Genomic DNA, 21,606 nt, shown 5'->3' with positions numbered 1-21,606 from the left:
ACAAGCCTTTGCAGCATGTGCAAAATGGCCAGACACCGTCATGACAGATGCTGCAGAAGGACATCGACACAGAACACATTTTTCATGTCAAACAGCAAAAAAAAATATTGCAGCCTCACTCGTATTTTATTATTTTATCAAGTTAACAAACTGAACTGTTGAAAAGGGGTAGGTGGAAGACCAAATTTTATTCTCTGCTCAGCAGATGAGCAGCAGTAGTTTATCAGACTATATATACACCCGTTAACATATACATTTCTCTTGAGGGTATGGGAAGGCATTACAGAGAAGCTATTCTTTGCATTCCTAAGAAATGATGAATGACTCACAACTGTGTCCTGGTGACCCATCACAGTAACCGGATACTAAATATATAGAGCACGCAGACGGCCGAAACCTCCACCTAAGTGTGAATTTCAGTAACCGACTACACTTCAGATGTGTGATATCCTGTCTACTTTAATCTGGACGGTTTAAGTCTGACCACCTATATTTGTTTAAAAAAAAATATTGAAAAGGTAAAAGACATTAAAAATATGCTAAAATGCTGTTAATAAAACTTTAAAAAGAAGGATAAAGTTGAGAGGAACAAAAACAAGTGTTTTTTTAATAATTACGGCCTGAAGAAAGTTTAATTGCACTTAAGACGATGCTGGAAAAGTAAAAGACTGTAATAAAGATATTGACACATGCCTTCTTTCGGCCAGCATTTCATAAAAGTCTCTGATATCTTGACCCGTTTTCTCCATGGAATGATAAAATGCCAACTGACTTTCTCGATTTGCAAAGTCCACCTGAAAAATAAAGGATAAATCACGTTCAGTGTGAGTAACATCCATTTTGACATTTCACTGTCTGCTGCAGAGTCTGATGATGGGAGCAGAACTGAAATCGGGGATGATAATATTTAACAAAAAAACAGTCAAATGCTTCTCAGGACTGGCCTACACATCCCCAGGAATAAAGACCTTTCTCTCTTAACTCAGTGCAGCTGCGTGGAGCTATATAACTACCTCCTTACTGGGGTATGTTGTAGTAGCTGCCAGAACAGAGGCTTCTGTTCAGTAAACCAGCAAGAAAAATACACATTGTTATCGTGGTATTGACGTTTTTAATACTACGACTCCAATTACAGTTCCAAAGTCCCTTTCATCTCAACGCAGTGCTAGAGCAGGTCAGTAGTATTCATCTATTTCAGACTCCACGTTATTTGCCCAGGGTTACACAGCAAGGCAACAGCAGGGACGGGAAAGGAACCAAGCCTCCTGAATTGCAGCTCCCTTTTCTAGCTACTCCAAGAGTTGACGTTTTCTAGCCAAGGGTGACAATATTGAGAAGCTAACGGCATAGCTGATGCAAAAAATTAAGGATTAGAATGGATTTAGCTACGTGTATGCCACATAATGCAGTGTTTTTAACATTCTAGTTCCTCTTTTTTTTTTTAAATCAGCCTAGACATTTGTATAACCACAGCAGTGGAGCACAGACGTACATGCATCATGGGTGCTGCTTATTCCAAAGTCGCTAAGTAGCAAGACCCACAAACACAAGATACGAAACTTTTAAATGACCACGCATTTTACTGCATATAAAGGCTACTTATATTCAACCACCACGCTTAGAAACTACAGTATATCCAACTCCTAACCCCAACGGGTGTGAAGTTGCTAGGTTAATACACCAGATGAGAGATCATGCTTGAAATCATTACCCACTCTTTAGGAGAGAAGAAAGGAGGAGGAGGAAGATAATTCAGAGGGTTGGCTGACACCTCACGTCCCCAATTAGTGGAACTGATGGGACAGTCGTAACAGGTATTACCACATTCACCCAAATCCAAGACATCCCTGTAAATGTTAAGTGTTGCTCCAGGAAAAAGTACTTTCTATCTATTTTTTTAAGTAGCGTTTTAAATTATTATTTTTTTAAATCTGTTACAAGGAAAGAGCTGCTATTGCAAGAGCAGATTGCATGCTTGGGTTGCTGTATCCCACGACCACGGCGTGCAAGCCACCGCAGATGGCCTCGGCCAGGTCAAGAGCCTGGACATCAGCACGGAGCAGCTGAAATGCAGCGATGTGTTATCCCGGAGGGACTCACACCCTCAGATTTCACTTTTCCAACTTGAAAACAGACAAAAGTCTGCCTTGGATTTGGTAAATGAGGTAGTAACACGGACACCAACACTCAGGAGCTTAGAGAGACAAGTTCAGTGAAACAAACGGCAGAATACTGGAAAAGGCTTTATAAGTAACGGTTCAAGATACCCTAACATCTTGATAAGCCGAGTATAAAAAAAATAGTTTCAGCCTTTGATGTCTGGGACATACGTGTCCCGCTAAGTATTCCTTTTGACTGGCGGCCTGCAAATGCCAGCATTTAAGGGGTAAGGCCTAAATACAATTTGTTTTTCTTTTTTTTGTTTGTTTTGGAGGTCATTCTGCACACCTTAATTTTATTCCCACCGATTTTCCTCCCCTTGGTCTCTTTTACAGCTGCTTGTGCATATTCAATCTCATTGTAGAGAACCAGGGCCATGCCTTTTAAGCGGTCAAACACCACCTGTAAAAAACAAAAAAACAAAACAAAAACCAAATAAGAGCCTCATCCACAGGACTTAATGTCAGTCCCAACAAAATCCTAAGTCATGAGGATACCAGTAAGAAAATAATTTTTAGCAAGGTAAATTTCCAGGCTTTTCTGATGAGGCATATTGTAATGAAGAGACGATAAAAGGACACGGGACTGCTTTGAATTGTGGATATTGTGGCTTGAGGTATATTATGCCTTTATTTTGTTTTTCTGTATTTTACTTTTAATTTTTTTCTTTGGTGACTGAGTTTTGTCATTTCTCTTTGTTTACTTTTAGTTTTTTGAAAAATCTCCAATGTGTTTTAGGGGGGAAAAAAGGTAAAGGGAACATTTAATCCCAAAATGGAAACAGTTTTTGTTATCACAGTCTGCAGTACCACTTGTCAGTTGCTAAACGCCCAATTTCCAAATATTAGCTTCCTTTAGCAACATAAACTTATTATTCAAGCAACAACAGCTACAATAAAGAATGTCAAAGCTGCAACACAAACCCACAAAAATCCTTTAAGGAGGCAAGACCCTGATCCTGCGAAGATTTACACACGTTGCTTAACTTCAAGCACATCAATGTCCAGCAGAAATACACGGGACAACTCACACGCTTAAGTTTAAGCACGTGCATAAATCTCTAGCACCGGCCCACAGCGGGGCAGGTAACGCATTCCCCCTGTGCGATACGGGTATGTTGCACAATCATTGACTTTCTCTCTTCTTTCACGTCCTTTTGTCAGCGTGACTATCCTAGCTGCTTTTAAAAAGTCTTTTTTCTTGGTCTGATGAAAAAAAATACAGTTATGTCTAATTATGTAATTAGCATGCATGAGAGTAACTACGTAATTAGACTGCTGTTCCTCCAATGTTAGCCTTCTAAAGAAATTTTGTTGGGGAGAGACTGTACTGCACAAGAGCAACAAATGGTTTCCAATATTCATTATCTCGGCTCATTCAAAATACTTTTTTTCATTTTCGAAGCACCAGAAGCGACTGCTTTACGTATCGGATCAACAGGATGCAAAGCTACAGAGCCCTGTTGGCCAAATTACACCCCAGAGAGAATTTCTCTACCTGAGCTATAAAGCCCTGGACAGTCGGGGTTGAAAGGACAGGATGGGAAGAAAGGAAGACAGTAACAACTTCAAACCACACGCCAAAGCCTCCCACCTACCTTTACCACAGGCCCGTATCGGCAGAAATGTCGAGTTAAATACTGATCCGTAACGTTTGTAGAAAGACCATCTAACCACACGCAGTTTGTAGGCATGCTCTTTCCAAAACCCAGCTGAACACAAAAGGGCAAAACTTCCATCAGTACAATTCACAAGCGTTAAACTAACTGAACAGAGCACGCCTAATTAAAGAGTTATTTGAAGAAAGCTAGTCATTTCTACCGATTTTCTAAAATTAGCATCTTGCGCAGGTGCAAGCAAGACAAAAATCAAAGAGCAATTAATGAAAATAATTCTGCATGCTTAAACAAATACAGTGTTTGAAAACATTTGTTTCTTCTACAGTTGGAATGCTTCTGAAAAGTGACAGGTTGACAGCTCTGGGGACTGACAGCCTCTGTTTATCATCAGTACTGGTACAGCTTCCCAGCACGGCCTCGCCAGGCGCGGACCTTCAAGGCCAGGGAACGCCAGTCTCCCAGTCTACTCAATCCTGGGGCTCCTTGCTGAGACAGCCAACAAAAATGTTGATTAATCCTAAATATGGTGGTGGTTGAAAGCATCACGCTCTAATCTGATCTACGCATTAAAAAACACCTTTCCTCCATAAACGATGCTGCTGCAAAATAGCCTACGATGCTGTAAATGAAAGTAACAGGGAGAAGGATACAGTCCACGGGAGGATTTCTTTACCTTGAGCCGGTTATTTCCAAGATATTCCCCATCCATCTTCTTAATTGCTTTACACACGCTTGCAATATCACAGTACTGCAGAAATGCGTACTGAGGAACACCGTTCACTTTCTTAATGTCAATATCCTGGGGAAAAACACAAAACAGAACAATCGACAGTCAGAAACAGGCTGAAAGGACATTTGACAATGTCAATTAGATCTAAATGGACTTTTTTTTGAGAGAGACACATGGCACAGCAAGCATTCTTTAATTAATATTTTCTTCAGAGAGAGGATTTAAGCCATAGTAGGCAGTTAAAAACTTCACTGTTCTGCTGTATCTCATTCAATGGCAAAACCAAATCCTTACTGACGCAGGGAAAGCTCTTCATAATGCAGATTTGAAATTCAACCCTGCAGAAGTAAGCCTGACTTGATCAACAAACAGTGGCTTTAGTTTGTTAATACTATGTCAAGAAGAAGACAACTCAGAATCAAAGAAATACAGATTAATTTTCGCTCGCAAAGGCTCAAAAGGAAACAACCTGCTCCGATCCTCATTTCTGAGCCAAGAGGCAAGCGGGGTTTCTTTTCCAAATAAACATGATCCATCCTGTTCCTAGAAACAGAAAGTGATGCTGGACTCGTCTCTTGAACCAACTTGGCACTGACAAGGCAAAGGCAAAAAAGATCCTCGACTTCCATCGCTGCTGGTATTTGGTCCTAAGCCACCACCAGGCCATTCAAAAGTAAGTGCAGTCACAAGAAAGCTACGAAAGCCTAATAAAGGCTGATTTTAATCGATTTAAAAAACCCAGCAAGCTTGGAGTTGACATTTGGTTAACATTCAAGCTCGGCACTAGTACTGGCAAATGTACCGAAAGCCTCTGAACAAACTCATGATATTATGATTCATTCCGAGCTGAAAATAGAAGGTGGAGAGTTTCGCTTTATTTGTTTAAATAGCACAAGCTTCCTTTGTGAGCTACATGCCAACGCCAGCACACGAATTTAAGCACAAATGTTCCAACATCCAGGAGAGACTAATTTCATGGTTAATAAATTTAGGGACAAGGCAGCGGTTTGATACGGTCTTACCCAAGAGCTCTTTATCTGGGAAAACAGAAGTAAACAGGGAGATTTATACAACTATTAGACTTCTATAGCCCTGGCCTAATGATTTAAGTGGAATACTAATAGAGGACTACGTTTCCAAGTGTCTGAAGTAGCACGACTGCAACCATGGCAAATTGTACTTGACCACTCACCCTGGGCAAGCAATTCCTTCTGACAGGCCAATAAAATATCATTACTTTGCTCATTACCCATCGGAAAGGTTATAAAGCTGGTCCCTTTTGCACCTGAGCTTGTAAGTTTTCATGGAAACCGTGCAAGGCAGCACTGCTGCCAAATTCTGACCAATTAATAATGTTGACAGGACAGCACTATTTCACAGAAAAGCCAATTTACAAGACAGTGCACTACTACTGATAAGCATCTCTATCAGGACAGCTCTGCTGGTATAACATTAGAAAAGGGTTTAAGCCACAGACACTGTGTGAATTCATAAATCAGTGTTGATGTCAAGGATACAGCAGAGACTGGATGCAGAAGAGCTGCCAGACATCATAAAATGTAAATTTTGTACTTGGCCCCATCATATATATATAAGCACGCCTCCCCTTCTTTTTGGGAGGAAGTACGTATGGGGTTCCTGGTATGTGTGACTGACACCTCAACAATTACAAAAATATTTCAGAACAGAACGAATAAGGCACAGCATGTTCATAAGCAGCCACAGCTACCAGTGAGTATATAAAACTATCGGTGCTGAAGCCCAGATTCAATTAATTAAACGGACTGTGGACAGTCACTTTTCTGGAAGATTTCTCTTAAATGCAGTATAAATTTAGGGACAAGGCAGCAGTTTGATATGGTCTCACCCAAGAGCTCTTCATCTGGGAAAACAGAAGTAAACAGGGAGATTTATACAACTGTTAGACTTCTATAGCCCTGGCCTAATGATTTAAATGCAATATTGATACGACTTGATAGAAAGTGGCATGAGGAGAGGAGAAGGGGCTGACTGCTGCTCTATCTCGTTCAGATACACCTGCTCAGCTGAAAACCCAAATCCCACATGTGTCATCACAAACCCATCTGCTCTGCGCCTCTTCTGCCCTATCGTCAGGGCAGAGACTGCGACAGCTGATGGCTACTTCCACACGCAGCAACTAAACCCTTTGTTTCAGAAATCAACAGGAAACTGAGACTTCATAGAGCTGTACTGATTCAACGTGAAAATAACACCAGGCATATTTACATCCCAACTACCTAGTTAGGCTTTTCTGCAAACGCTCTGAGCTAGCAGAAGATGCATTTCTGGTAAATGCTCCTAGGACTGTTTCTACCGTTAAGATATCCCCTCGATACACATGTGCTAAGATTTCACTCTAAACACAAAGAAAAGCTTTCGGGTATATTCCAGCAAGATGAATGACTCAGATTATTATATGAAGACTGAATTAGCTGTCATCGACACTATGATTTACCACCGCTCGTAGCATTTTACAGGTCTGTACGGGCAATGACACCCTACGTAGTACAGAGAATTCACATACCACTATTCCACCAAAGCGCTGAAAGATGTTGCGAAGGTCATGGTAGGTGGTGGTTTTCTCCAGATTGCCAATGAAGAGAGTTCTTGTTGCTTTCGGGTGAAATTCATCTATCCTTTCATCCAAAGGACGAAATTCATTCTCGCTTTCTGTTTCTAGAAGCAAAAGAGAGCAAGAAATTTGTAATGCACGGAGGTGTTTTTCATGTGGGTTCAGTTCACGTCGATTTGTTTGTTCGAGTCTACTTCCTGATGAGCAGATAGGATCTGAATGAGAGTAACCAATGTCTTTGACAAAAATACACACTACTACACTTGTGAATTGTGTTATTTACATGGAATTTCAAAACTCTGCATCACACCACTGGGTGAGTGCTGAACAATTTGAGCATCCTCAGGTGAAAAGTAGCTGCATACTCCAACTGCTTCTCTAGAAATTTTTTTCTGCTAAATATTAATGCCTACCATGAATTCAAATAAGGCTTCACTGTACTTGGGGGGGAACAGCACACGGAAGAAGCTTGTTTTCACAAATCAATTTTTAAACAAGCAACTGAAGTACAGACTGACAACCACGTGCTCAGTGCTATAGTTTTCACTGGTTGGTTGTTCGGGCTATGCTGCCTTAGCCTCAAAAATGCAGCCATCGTTAGCTGTTTTAATTAAAAGCAGAAAAACCAAGACTGTGAGGACTCAGTGCTATGCTTACACCACCCACTGGCTTCTGCTCCGCTGAGACATGGAAGATGAGATTGTTTCTTCCAGCAGCCAGCAGATCCCACTGTCTGAGAGAATGGCAGGTTTCCTTTGAGGTTTCAGACTGGAACTCTCCCTGTTTGACCTAAGAGCATCCACTCCTCTTGCTCTGGAATTCGTTCTGGCATATTTCCCAGTTTCTTTAAATTATGTTTCTGCAGAAAGGCAGTTTTAACATTTCTTACTCCTATGCTGCTTCTTTACAACAGCCCATGAATACACCCAGAGCGGTCACGCGTCCAGCGCAAGAAGGGCATGGACCTTACCTGGTCCTATCCAGGCCGTGACTTCGATCTGCATGCCAAAGAAAAGTTTTCCTTTTGAGGCATTCAGTGCTTTTTCCTGGTCCTCCTGCTGTCGGAAGAACACCAGCCCATACCGTTCCTCAGAAGCCCCGTGAATCTGCACCGACGTCACCTTTCCGTACTTCTTGAATTCGTGGAAAAGTCCGTCTTTAAGGCTTGTATCTAAACCAACAAATAAACATTAGTACTATAAAACCGTATTTTTTACCAATTTAATAGCACCGTCAAAGACATGAAGAAACCTGATCTTCCTTCTGAAACGTGACTTCACCCATTTCGACCTGAATCTCAGTGTTCACAGAAGTGCCTTTTTAATTTTGGATGTTAATTTTGCCTATGTCAAAAGCTTCTGGCTGATCTTTCTCTTTGCCTTGATTTTTAAACCCAAGAAACTACACATGCAAGGTTTTACATCACTAAAGCTAGCAGTGTATGGTTATTACTTCTAAGAGACATCCAATTCAAGATGAAGAAGAAATAAACAGTGTTGCTTCATTAATAATCCCACACGGACACTGCGTAGAGCAGTTTTCCAAAGATGGGATGAGGCACCTGGAACGGAGATCAAAGTTATACGGCATTCAGGTCAGTCAATTCAGAAAGAGAACTAGGCAGATCAATGAGATTTTGCAAAATCTGACCCACGACCACACAATCTGCCTGGGATCTGTGGAGCATTTACCTCGGCGTCACGTCACTTCAAGGAATATTACAGAAATAAAATCTATAGAAAGAATATTAACATTGTGACGTATGCTGCTCACAAAGTTAATACACATTATTTTAATTCAGCCAGTGCCTTTGTATCCATGAATTATGTTACAACTGTTTTACAAATGATCCCATGCTGTTTTTTTCTGTGGGATCTCTCCTGCATTCAGCACAGGGAACAGAGTGATTGTGTGCACTCCTCAGTGTGTGGTTTCTTGCATTATTTACCACGCAATATTCAACGCCATTACGAATATGCTCACGGGGGTTTTACAGCACTCAACGCTGCAACAGAAAACCCTGAAGTTTTTGTATTAAAAAAGAAACTGAGGCATGGCAAAAATAAATGGTCCAAGTTTTAAGCAAAAAATTTGAGACGCTTCAGGCTTTTCCCCAGGGAAATCCACGCTCCTGTTTCAAAGCACCAGCCCCAGTAGCTGTAAGTGCTCAAGCCCAAGGACTCGAGCTAGGGGCCTGCAGGATTTCTCACAGATGGTCACCAATTAAGCAATTTTCCCACCGTCACACAAGAACCGAGGCAGGAGCAGAGAGAGAATCCCGGCCTCGGAGGCAGCACGTGGCTTCCATGTCAAAGACACGATAAAGGTTATTTAACCAGTCCCTAACCTGCTTCCTATTCCTTTTTTCCTCTATTTCACTTTCCCAAGTGAATTTACCTGTTGAGCGCACTGGAAGATTTTGAACCTTGATCCCAAAACTTTTCCGGGGTTCATCTTTCTCCAGAGATGGAAGCAGCTGGGATGCAGGCGCTGGGACGGCTGTCGACTGAACTGACCGTGCTGGGGACTCGTCGCTCGAGCTGCTGCTGGAGTCACTGCTATAAACGGCATGAAGGAAACGACAGATGAGTGCACAGAGATGCAGAGCCACCAAAGAGCCACGGGTATTTTAATTAAAAAGCAAAACAGCAGAGTTTTTGCTCGTCTACAGGCCCTTCTCTCTCCTTTGCTTGATGCAGAAAACCCGGTTTCTGTAACACAGCCCAGTTACACGCAGGAATTTAAGTCATTCTACAAATATTCTCCTACAGAGCCTTCAGAGGAGACAGTCAAGGAAACAGAATATGGGTAAAATGTCAGACAGATCCTGTTACGCGCCGTGACAATAGCGGAGATTTAATTAAGTGTAATACAATGTTGTATCAGCTTAGGAGCTGTGTGGGAAGACTGGAGAAATACAGAGAGAGTTCACAGGTCTGCTGAAGCCTAAAAATCCCTCCCAGCACTCTCATGTACAAAAAAGAAATATTATCGTGCTCTCAGGCGCCGCTGTCAATCCGAGAGTCGACCCTAGAGTTCTCCTTATTGCCTCCTGCACATCTTTTAAAGAAGATCCATACCTCTGATGATACGAAAACCTCGTGTGAGAAAATCACAGCAGGTCTTTGCTCAAGAATAACCTAGGCCATGTACGAACCGGCAAACACTGTTTACAAGCTCTGCCTCGACGGCCAACTTCAGGGTATGAAGAATTCAGACCCGAGAACATCTTTTATAAACAATAATTATGGCAGAACAGGATTTGCATATTAGATCATAGAGGGAGTCAATCTAGTCCACCAACTCTTGACGGTGCAGATTGTTAGATGCTTCACAGGAGAGTAAGAAATACAGAGAATAATGTTATTGAAGCTTGCCCAGTGGGGACACGTCATCTTCTTCAGTGGCTGATTTCTTCCCCGAGGCACGAGGGCTTATAACATCGCTAAAAATAATTTTGTCTGACATAACCCTGGAGACTCTCATTCTCCATTACACAAGCAGCCTTCTAAAAAATTCTGCTGGAATTTTAACTCGGAGGCTGGAGGGGGGAGATCTGCCACGTGCAAAAATAATCCCATCAGTTTTAAATTCGCTGCTTTCGATTTAATTTTTATGTTCCTCTCTACATCGTATCAGAAAAACGATAAGCAAGTTCATCTTTTTCATCTCTTAAATTATTTCATAGGCTTCTTATATTCCCGCTTTACATTAAACCATTTAACTTTTTCTAGTCTTTTCTCAGGGAAACCATTTCAGGCTTCTAATCATTTTCATGATTTGATTTTGTGACCTCTTCTACTACACTCCTTTTTTGCGGGCGTACAGTTTACATAACGCCAGGGTAACAGCGACAGAGTCATTCTTCTTAAAACATTCCAGAAAACTGCTTTTTTTTGTGAACATCTTGGTGTAACAAGAGCTGTGGCACGTTACTAAAAGCCCCTGGGCTCTGTCCCCATTATATTTGGAGGCGCAAAAGAGAGGGCAATCTCTGTCCCAAAATGCTTACAAACAATCGAAGGAGGATATAAAAACACGCCAGACCAAGACAAAACCAAACAAAAAGGTCAAAAATGCAGAAGTAGTAATAAACATGAGAAACTCTCCTCCCAATCTCACCCTCTCCTTACAACCCTCCCGTCCAGTTGACATCGAGCCGCTTCACACGTTGGTGCCTTTCCCGCACACTCTCCTCCTCCTCCTCCGTCCCCGGAAGAGGAAGTTCAGCGTCGCTTTGGGAGAGGAGAGCAAATAAAGCCATGCCAGAAAAGGAGCGAAAACCTGAGCTCTTCCTCCCGCCCTCCTCTTCTGAGGCAGGCTCAGGTACACACTCGCTGCCCTGCACCACCCAACCTGTTAGTTCATATACAATAATGTTTAGTCCCTTGTGTTTCTCAGCTCTGAATTTCCTACCACCATGATACCCGTTCACTGCCTTATTTTCCTTCCGAATTGGTAAACTGCCTTTCTTTTTGCCTCACCTGCATTTGTGCAACCTGCTTTCATGCCCTCTTCTTTAATAAACTATTTCATTGCTAAAAGTGAAGCATCCTGCAATTCACTTTTCATCTTTTGCCCATTTATCCCATTCCCTCTGCCTCCTACCTTTCTGCTAACTCTGGCAATGCTGCATCACCTCAAGTCCTCATTAAATTGAAGTTCTTCTCTACGGCATTTTGGGAAAAGGAGGACAAACCCGGCCCCACATGAACAGGCCTTCAGTAGTCTCAAGGGATAACATCAGCAATCGCCTACTACTATGAAATAAATTGGCAAAGAATAGAGAGTTTTAGTTTGATACACAAATACAGTCAGAGAATGTGTGTGGGGAGAATCTGAAAATAATTCCCAAGCTGAGAGCAGTACCGCGTGGTTTACCATTCCCCTGGGGAAGGTTAAAATTAAGATTTTAGGGCTGCAGCAAGCCTCTGCCCCGTACGCATTTTTACTTTCCCTTCTCACGTCTTCACATTCAGTATTATGATCAACTACGTACTTCCTAAAGCATTTTAAATATTCTACTTCGCTATGATTGTATCTTTTAAGTAAGAGGCAGCATTGAATTTCTATTCAAGCAGTGCTTTAAAATGGGAACAGGCTATTTTTAGCTTTTTTTTATGAGGATGTTTAAAATATGGAACATACTGTTAAAATCACAGCGTTCCACTGGGAAAAAAAGATAATCTCCGGGTAACACCGTAAGACAACCAAGCGATGAAACAGCAGTCTAACAGGGTGATAAATTCTCCAACAAGGGTTTGAATTCCATGCAACTTTGGGAAACAAGGATCATGCTGATAATTTCCACTTCCCCAGGGATTTTTAGGGATACGAGCCCCTAAGCAAATCAAGCCTTTTTGAGACATTCCAGAAAAAATTCGTTATTTCCTGACTCTTTTTAGAAAGGAAAAAAAATGGTAGCAAGAACAATTCCCCTTTCTTTAGGGAAAGCCTCACCACTTTTCCAGTTGAAGAAATGTGGATATAATAATTCAAAAGTAAGTCAAAGGTTTTATGTTCTGTGAATAGAAGAATGATGGAAGAGTTAATTATAGCTGCTGTGTCATCCAGTTATAGCACACAGCAGAATCAAAATAAAGCATCTGACAGTGAATTATAGGTAGTCTCAAGCGGAAAAACAGAACTCCTTTTCAACTACCCCAGCTTTAAAAACATACAAAACTAAAGCATGTAAGCTGCACGAGGATGTGTTCCCAGAATATTAAAAGGAGAATATGGCTCTTCTTTTCCCTATGAGTAATTTTGGAAACAACTGCCCTTTGCCAGCTCATAGAAAATAAGTTATTAAAAATCCTTCTAGCAAAATTAATTTTAGAACAACAAGCTAGGGAAATTTTAACCTGGGAATATAAAAGGTAGGTTAAAACAACAGCTCCGATACCCTCCTCCTTGAAAGTATTTCAAGTGATCAATAGGTCTTGGGGCAGGCCAAAAATGGCATAAAGAAAATGGCTTTGTAACTTCATTTTGCGCTTCCGCTAACAGTATTAAACCCGCCATGATTTTTTCCAGAAGCAGAGCGTGCTCTGGCACACAGCCTTTTCCCAACACGGGAAAACCTGCTCTTCAACATCCATGTAAACTCAGCGGAGCAGAATGCCAGCACGCAGAAAAACTAATCTCCTGAGCTGTCACAACACACGCGTTTCACAGAGAGGGAGCCCGTGCTGGGAATTTGCTTTTTTAAACATCTCGGGCTTACAGCTTCGGTTGCCTCTTCGGTGGTTTGCAGACTTTTTCTGGTGACGTATGCTCATTTATGAGGAACTTGGAGTTTTAACCAGGAAGAATTTCAGATGCTCTTTTGCCTGGCCCAGATAGCTTCTAAAATTAGTTTCACTCCAGCTTGTATCATAGCATCATAGCAATGTAGAGTAGAGATTTTTTATTTTACTGTTGGCAAGATCGGATGGAAAACCTGAGCTCCAAAGGAGATCGTTCTTATTTTAATAAGGAGGTGGACATTAAATCCTTCTCTTACATGTGCACTCTACTATAAGCATGGTTTACGAGCCCTTTTAAAATATTAATCTGCCTTCCGTAATTGCCTACAGTGTTTTACAAGTATGTGTTGTTACTCACAGTATTTATCTATGTATCTTTTTCTATTAATCTAGATAAAAATCTATTAATAATCCAGTCCTGAAGTTTTATCCATATGGGCAGAGTTCCAAAGACTCAACGCAATGGGGTTCAGCTCACAAAACTGAGCCCCAAACATGCCTGGTTTCAGCACACTGCAGCTGATTTAGCGCACAGAATTTTCCTTTTCTCACTTATAACTGCAAAGATGATATTTCAAATCCTGGTGCACGCATCCTATATAACCAGTCCTCATTTCCACAGAAATATCTCATTTTCAAGTAATTGCATTTTGCAGTTCTAGTAACTAACCACGAAGTTATGCTCCGTTTACGTATGAAAAATGAAAGCACTTGAGCGAAGAATACAAAGTGAGCCGTTCTCTTTGTTCCCCAGCAAAAAGGAGATAAAAGAGAGACTCCAAACCAGTCGATGTAACAGGATACCCGCTGCTTTTCGTCAATGGCAGCTGCGCTGAATCAAGGGATCTCACAACCTGCCCTACCCTTTTGCAATTTTAAAATGTGGGACAATTGTCATTTCTGTGGATTAATTTGAGAACGGTGAGTCAGCTGTAAGGCTGGTGACTACCCTCCTTACGGCAAGCGGGAAACTCAGCGGCCTTCGTGGAAAATAAAGCAGAAAGAAGCATTAACACGCACTGCGGGCCATGCGCTGCCAAACTCCAGGTTTAAAAACAAAACAAAACAAAACAAAAACAACCTCCGATTGTCAGAGCAAGTTAAGAAATAAGCCACCTAAAATCATTGGAAACCCTTCCCATTTTTCAAGGGAACACACGTCAAATTTCAGCAGGGAAAAAAAATTAAAATGAAGTGTTTTTTTTTTTAATAGCTGCCTTCAAAAAATGTTTAACCAGAACTGGTAAATGATCCAGGATTCTTTTTACAGAAATATGCAGAGCCATTACCTTTTCTCCTGCCAAAATTAACTGAAATCAGGAAGTCTGCCTAGATCAGCTATGATTCAATACCCTGTCAAAGTAATCTCTAAGTAAAGATTATCTCCTAGAAAGATCTATTCAGGACAATAACACAGGACAACCTCCCGCAGCACGACTCCCAGCTGACGGCAGGTTATTCTCACGGCTGATGTCAGCAGCAGATTCCCAAGTCGGGTCAGGAAATCCAAAGTTAATGTACAGTCGGAAGCAACAGGAACCCTTTTTTTCTCGTCCCTCCCTTTCCAGATCAGAGTTAAGTCACCATAGATGATCTCTATGCAAAAAACACCAGCTGCAAAAGTCGGCTAGTGACAGTGCTGTGTGCTGATCAGCTCTACCCAGAAGACACAAATACTCGTGATACGTTATGTATCATCAACATGCTTCGGAAAGAAACTGCCAGTTAGATTTCTTGGACCTGGAAGAACAGCACCAGAAAATTGGTCAAAGTACCCCAAATGCACCAATGTGTTTTTTGGAAAAAAAGAATTAAAAAAACCTGACTATTGCCAGCCAACATCTGGCAAAAAGTACGAGGCTAACTGCTTAAAAAAGAAAAACCTTAAAAAATGCATCTTATTCCATTCTAGCTATAGATTAAAAGATCTTTGCCCATGAAACCCTTTGACTTCTCTTCTGGATGAAAAACGATATATTGAAATAATATATGCACAGGTCTATTACAGGCTGCTATTTCTGTCCTACGGCTAAATACTACATGAATCTAAAAAGGTATTTAACCAGAACTTCCCCCACTCTCTACACGTGTGCAAGTCAAAAAACGCACATCAAATTACACGTACCGTAATAAGAACAGCAAGTAACCCATTCCCACAAAACTCAGACACCACCAGGTTACTCCAACAATCCGGATGGCCGTTCTGCCCCATTCAAGGAGGAATAACCACGGTGAAAATTCAAGAGGTCTGGGCAGAGGGTTAGCATCTCTTTGTCAGAGCCGATTCCAACGCTGACCTAAATATGCAAGTGAGCAGCAGGTAGTTGTTTTGTACACATGATGTGTCCTGCATAATACCAGCCCACATCAGTGTATTTGTAAGGAAAAAAAACATTTCAAACATCTGCGGAAATAAATATGGTGTTTTTTCCCTAGTTAAAAGGAGTTGTTGAACCTGAAGTTAAAGGTATCAAAAAACCCAGTCAAACACCTAAAGTTTGTTTGTATGAAGAGATCAAGAGGTAACAAGTTGTTACCATATTTTGCAGACTACAGGGGAGCAGCTGAAGGGGCTCAGCCCACACGCGCATACCACAAAGAGCTTGAACCCTGCTCTCTCATTTCATAACAAAGCTTTACATTTTAAATAAGGATATAAGCAGACTCTGGCTGCTCGGCATGAAAGGGTGGAGAAAGCAGGCCAGGGAGCAGAGAGCTACACCTACTATCCTCTCGGTATAATGACCCTGTGCCCATTACCCCGGCCTCCAGCACCTTCGGAGCTCGCGGTGCAAAGCTCGCCGGGATGTGACTGCATGACATTCTTGGCACCCTTTCAAGCCGCTGAGAACTTGCCACCCAAGGAACTTTGGTTTGTACATGTCACACACGCAGCCTCAAAAGTATTTAACAACACACAGCTATGATAAAACAATCTACCAAGGGGAACAAAAAAAACCCTACTGCATGGAAGTGGAAAACAGTCTCGAAAAGCACACAGCAAATAAAAAAAAGCATTTACTGCTCTGAAGAAAGATCATTAAATATTGCAGCCAAATGGAATTAGGACATCTTCCTTCCCTTAACTTTTTCTGTCTTACCACGCCCAGAAAGGATACTTAAGAAATCTCCTGCTAGGCTGGAATCCTAAATCGCAAGAAATGAAATTAAATGATGTTTAAAGGCCATGGGAAAGCAACGCAACCATGACAACTCGCTGTCTTTCAGCTGGCCAAGTAACACAGGCTGTTTGCAGTATTTTTTTCAGTCTTTGACGAGTAAGTTTTTTAAGATACAGTCTCCAGATAATATTTACTATATATTTAACCCACGTCAAGTGACTGGCTTATTAACATCACATTTTAATTTCCGTGACAGGCCATATTAATATATTTACTTTAGTCATTTTATCATGACATCTGACACCTGAACTTTGATGAGAAACAGCAGGCTGAAATGAATCATGGAAAAGATGAAGATGTTGCTCAGAACAACAGAGGACTACTCCCACTCCCAGGACCACCTTTCCCCTGGAGCCACATGCTCTGGGAGTTTCAAGACAGCCATGGGTCCTTTTATTTCTTCCCTGCAACTAAAAATCCATTACAATCGCTAAAAATACGTATGCTTATATTAATTCCTGTCTGGCTGACGGAGACTGCACCCAACCCACAGTCGGTGTTACCACCTCGCTCCTCGACCTACATCCCTCTGTCCTCAGGCTTGAACTTCGTACAGCCAAGAATAAAAAAAACACTAAGTGGGAAAAAAAAAATGTCTTGGTTACAGACACGTCAGCCTATCTACGTAGCAAACAGCCGACTCAGCAGCCACAAGAGCTTACTACTGCTGGGAAGACGCTACTTAAGCCCTCTGCTCCCCGCGCTGGCTGTTAACTTGCCGTGGATGGGTTTGGTGTTGAACTTGGGAGCAGCTGGAGTTGCCTACCTCCCCAGCCACCACCTTTTCGAAACACGGACGCTCCCGGGGAATGGTGGGACCGCTCCCGCTCAAAAAGGAAACCTCAGGAAGCCGGAGGAAATGCTTTCTCAGCAAACGGCCACGGTGATGGAGCTCAGTGCTGGGAAAGATTAAAGTCATCGAGGCCTTGAGGGTGAAGTACAAAGCCAGCTCTTTGGCATAGCTTTCCCACAATTAAACTTCCACCGATGCAAAGAGGGAAGAAAGAGGGTGGGTGTGAGAATGTGCGAGCCCAAAGAGCCTCTGTTGTTTAACACTACCTTCATTGAGGGAAGCCTTGGGTCAAGAACCAGCCCCTGTGAGAAGTCCCGCTGCAATCACCCCAAACTCCCTCCTCCTCCAACTGCGCCGGGCTTCAGCCAAATTATTTCAAGCGCCACCAGGACTTGCCTGCAGAAGAGCTGCCGCTCAAGGCTGCCAGCACCGATAAGCCTGCGATCGCAGCGGCTTTTAAAAGAAAACAGCGGGGCAGAGTTCACCGCTACAGCAGAGGAACACTTGTTCGGTCTAGAAGAAAAATTGCTTTCAACCCTTTGGCCAAAATTAGCGTAATACTGTTAAAGTAAACAGCTTTTGCCAGCTATCTGCAGACAATCTAAATTAATATTTTGCAACTGTCACCTCAGAGCATATGAAATTTAAAAAAAACCAAAACATCTTAGTTCAAGACTCATGGGAGGTAGGTATGTCTTAACATCCCTGCATTGCAGATGGAAAAATAAGGTAAGAAGAGGCCAAGGGCTTTGCCCAAGGTCATTCAATGAATCACCGAGGGAGCAGGCTGAGGAACTTGATCTCCTGGCTTGCGGGAGGCCAAATCTTTTCAAAATACCAAGAAAGCAACATTTCAAGGCAGTTTCCTAAACAACAACTGCACTGCTTTCACAAAGGAATCTACTAAGCATCTTTAAAAAAACCACAACCCTACTCCAAGTACCATCTATAAGTCAGGAGAATGAAATGCCATTTAAAATGCAACCACTACTGCGTCCAAGTATGTTACTACATGTTTACTAAGGAGTAAAAAGCAACTTCTTTTGCCTTAAAAGCACTGTCAAATGATTTCCTGGGAATAAACACTTTTTAATACAATTTTAAAAGCATTCAGCCTTAACTATGCTGACATCATGTTAAGCACTGGACATTTTTCAGAAGAAAAGCCTTTTTCATACATACGCTAAAAACAAAAAAGCATCAGCACTGATTCGCCTCCAGGTTACTTCAATCGTGCAGAGGTATAAATGCTTTTTTAACATAAAGCTGCTGGCAGATCATGGCAAACAGACCTGCAGAATTAATTCTGTCTTCACGTTTTAGAAAAGCATCACATCTTGCTCTAAAAAAAAAACCAACCTGGCACTCTTTTTATGCCCTACATCCCTGACAGCTCTCATGTGTCTGCCATCTGGCCCCACACACGCCCCATCGACTCCAGCCTCGGCCGCTCCTTACCTTCTACTCCCCGGGGGCCGCTCTCCCTGCCTGCGCGGGCAGCAAGCCCCTCACCTTGTGCTCTGCCCCGCCAAAAGGCGGGTGAGATCATCGCCTCCCTCTTCAAGGCACTGTTTTAGTGTTACACAAAATGCCATTTGTTGAAATTCCCGATTCGGAGTGGTTTTGAAATGGTGCATCCTCTCTTATAAACAAATAGAATTGTTCTTCGGATGGAGTTGCAATGCAAGGCATGCCAAGATACACAGCTGATAAACAATGCCTCTTAAGTAAAACTGGGAACATACAAAGCTTAATATAGAAATTCCATTTACGGCCGATAACGCTGTGGAAGTTTAGTACTTCTAAAAATGGTCACCATTGTCCAAAGAGCGAAATCTAAAAGAAAACGGACAAAGCGAGCCTAGTTCTCCATCAGAAATAAGTACATTTATTAAGGGTGTTTTTCAAACAGAATTTCTATCTTCCTTTTAAAGAAACACCAAAGAGATGAAGGGAAGAATAATTTTGGAGGCTTTTTTTTAATACCCTTTTTTAGACCAACTACAGCAACTGGAAGATGCACATGAGCACTTTGTCAAACCGGAACAGTAGCTGTTATACTCACGTAAAGGACTACTTAAAATGGAAGGCCTGGGGGAAAAAAAGTCATTTCTGTGATCTCAGGCGGCATACATTATAAAAGAGAAGACATTTGATGAGTTGTATGCTAAGGATTAATTTGCCATTTAAAAATGCAGAGAACAGATGGATCTCTTGGCTAGGACTATATTTGGGAATTACTTCATTTTCTGCCCACATGCAAATAAAAATACAACTAAAAGTAGAACTTTCTGTGAAATTTCACATGGGTAGAAAACACTTAAGTCATGAAAATCAAAAAAAAAAAGGACAATCTTTGTATGAAACAGGTAAAGCATTATAGCCTAGTGAGTGTATATCACATTGGTGGGGAAAAAGTGTCTTTACATTTGTCAATCAACTATATAGAGTAACGCCACCCTTAGAAATTAAAAAGAATCCAACAGTATTATATGAGAGAGTGGTCCTCGTGTTTGTCTCTTAAGAGTAGCTTCTGAAAAAGCATCCTATTGTAATTTAATTCAGCAGCATTTGTTATGATTTAGTGATTAAACCTCCACATGGTCTGAAGTCCAGGGACTCCCCTTCCCAAAAGCCTAACCCTCGCACTATCCGAGGATCGTAAAGCAAGTTGAGGACTTAGATATTGGTGGGAAAAATGCAAAAGTAGGGAAAAATGCAAATGAAAAATGCCTTACGTCCTCACAACTGCACAGATCGACTGCCTTTACATCCCTGGCCTCCATACCACGTGGCAGCAGCAGCATATAGTTACCAGGGCTGGGAAAGGAGGAGCAGCATAAGGCAATTTAGCTGGTACGCTGGAGATTACGGGACAGAAGAAAAGTCCTCCGAGGAATTCCCACACGCAAAGCCTACGTGCCCCACCTGCGTGCTTCCCTCATGGGATTTAGTGCTGACGGAGAGCAGACTTTAAAACCTCCAAACCAAGGCAGCAGAGTGAGGCACAGTCTGCAAGCCACACATACAGTATTAATTAAGCATCTTCCTTTTTTCACACGTGATTTCTAGAAGTTACAGGGAAACTGCATACTAAAAAGCAAAACCAACATAAACTACTTCTGAAGTAATTGTTAGATAGCATCTATTTGTTGGAGAAACACAACAAGCCATTCCTCACTTCCCTCCGCCTCAAAACACACAAACAAACAGAAAACTTACACGCCAGCATTTACCCAGCAAAGCCCCGACTGGCGCAGGACGTCTTCGGCGTATTCCCGGACTCTGAAACAGGGATAAACTCAGCTCCACGCACATTTAGAAAGCGAAGAGGAATAGAAAATTTGTACTAACCCGATAGCTTCCTTTCTGTGACTATTCATCCTTCACAATCCAGACAACAGGACATACCAGGCAGTAAACAAACATTGAAGGGAGGGACTAACTTCAAAGCAACTGTGTAAATCTTACATAATTTGAGGGTTTGAGATCTTGCAGCAACCTCTTACCAAACGAGGTGTCAGATGATACAAGGAGGTCAAACCTGTAGCAGCCGGAATAAGTAGGGCACTTTGCATCCCTCAATCAGCCCAGCCCGGCACCATTTGTCCGTGGGGACCCAGCGCTCCTCATTCTTGGGAATTCACTTGCAGGAGAACAGTGCCTTTCTTTCACATGTTATCGCGCTAGAAAAGCTTTCTACTCTCAAACGGATGGAAGATAACAAAATACGTGAATGCCCTTATTGCCAGGATCTGCTGGAGATGTGCCTTTATTGCTCCCTTTTCTCAAGTGTTTGATGAGGCTTTCATATTTTTTCCCCAGGTATTAAAATGATGAAGATTTCTGGGCATCTGTGGAAAATATAAGGCAACTGTGGAAGAAATGCGGAGACGGCCCTGAAAACCACTTCCCTCTCATAGAAAGGATTCTCCAAAAGGTACTGTTGCTGCCATCCTAGATTTCTAAGTGTCTTCTAACCAAAATCATCACTTTGAGCTAAATAAAGCAACTGCTCACTGAACCCCTGACATTTTCCAAAGAGAAGTATTTGAAAGGCTCCACGTTTCACTTCTCCAAGCAGGAGAGAGGACTCGTGGTTGGAAGGAGATGGGGTGTTTGTTTCTGAAACCCAGCAAGCATCGGGAAACAAAAGAACAGGTCCCCTACGTTTGTTATGGGATTCTTGCGAGAAGGAGGGATTCACAGAGAAGTCTTGTTTCTTAATGCCACACACACTAACAGGGCTATTTTTGTTCTTGTATTAGGCACTTAATAATGA

The 21,606-nt window shown here is 42.0% G+C and overlaps 1 protein-coding gene across 10 annotated transcripts in view; it reads right to left on the bottom strand.

Moving 5' to 3' along the window:
* The window catches only part of SPEN (spen family transcriptional repressor), a 67,390-nt gene that overhangs the window by 13,480 nt on the left and 32,304 nt on the right, over window positions 1-21,606 (bottom strand). For 5 of the 10 annotated variants that reach the window (XM_075171917.1, XM_075171918.1, XM_075171921.1 and 2 more), the window contains 7 exons: window positions 9,499-9,659; window positions 8,072-8,272; window positions 7,054-7,205; window positions 4,452-4,577; window positions 3,758-3,871; window positions 2,449-2,562; window positions 694-794 (listed from right to left, as the gene is read on the bottom strand). In XM_075171917.1, coding sequence (XP_075028018.1) covers window positions 694-794; window positions 2,449-2,562; window positions 3,758-3,871; window positions 4,452-4,577; window positions 7,054-7,205; window positions 8,072-8,272; window positions 9,499-9,659 — 969 coding nt within the window. Of the gene's footprint in view, window positions 1-693; window positions 795-2,448; window positions 2,563-3,757; window positions 3,872-4,451; window positions 4,578-7,053; window positions 7,206-8,071; window positions 8,273-9,498; window positions 9,660-15,474; window positions 15,647-21,606 lie in introns of all 10 variants that reach the window. The other 5 variants (XM_075171922.1, XM_075171923.1, XM_075171924.1 and 2 more) reach the window with 2 other exon arrangements.

The sequence above is a fragment of the Calonectris borealis genome, chromosome 23, assembly GCF_964195595.1.
Source record: "Calonectris borealis chromosome 23, bCalBor7.hap1.2, whole genome shotgun sequence".
Classification (NCBI taxonomy): Eukaryota; Metazoa; Chordata; class Aves; order Procellariiformes; family Procellariidae; genus Calonectris; species Calonectris borealis.
This window is presented reverse-complemented; position numbering and strand designations above follow the sequence as displayed.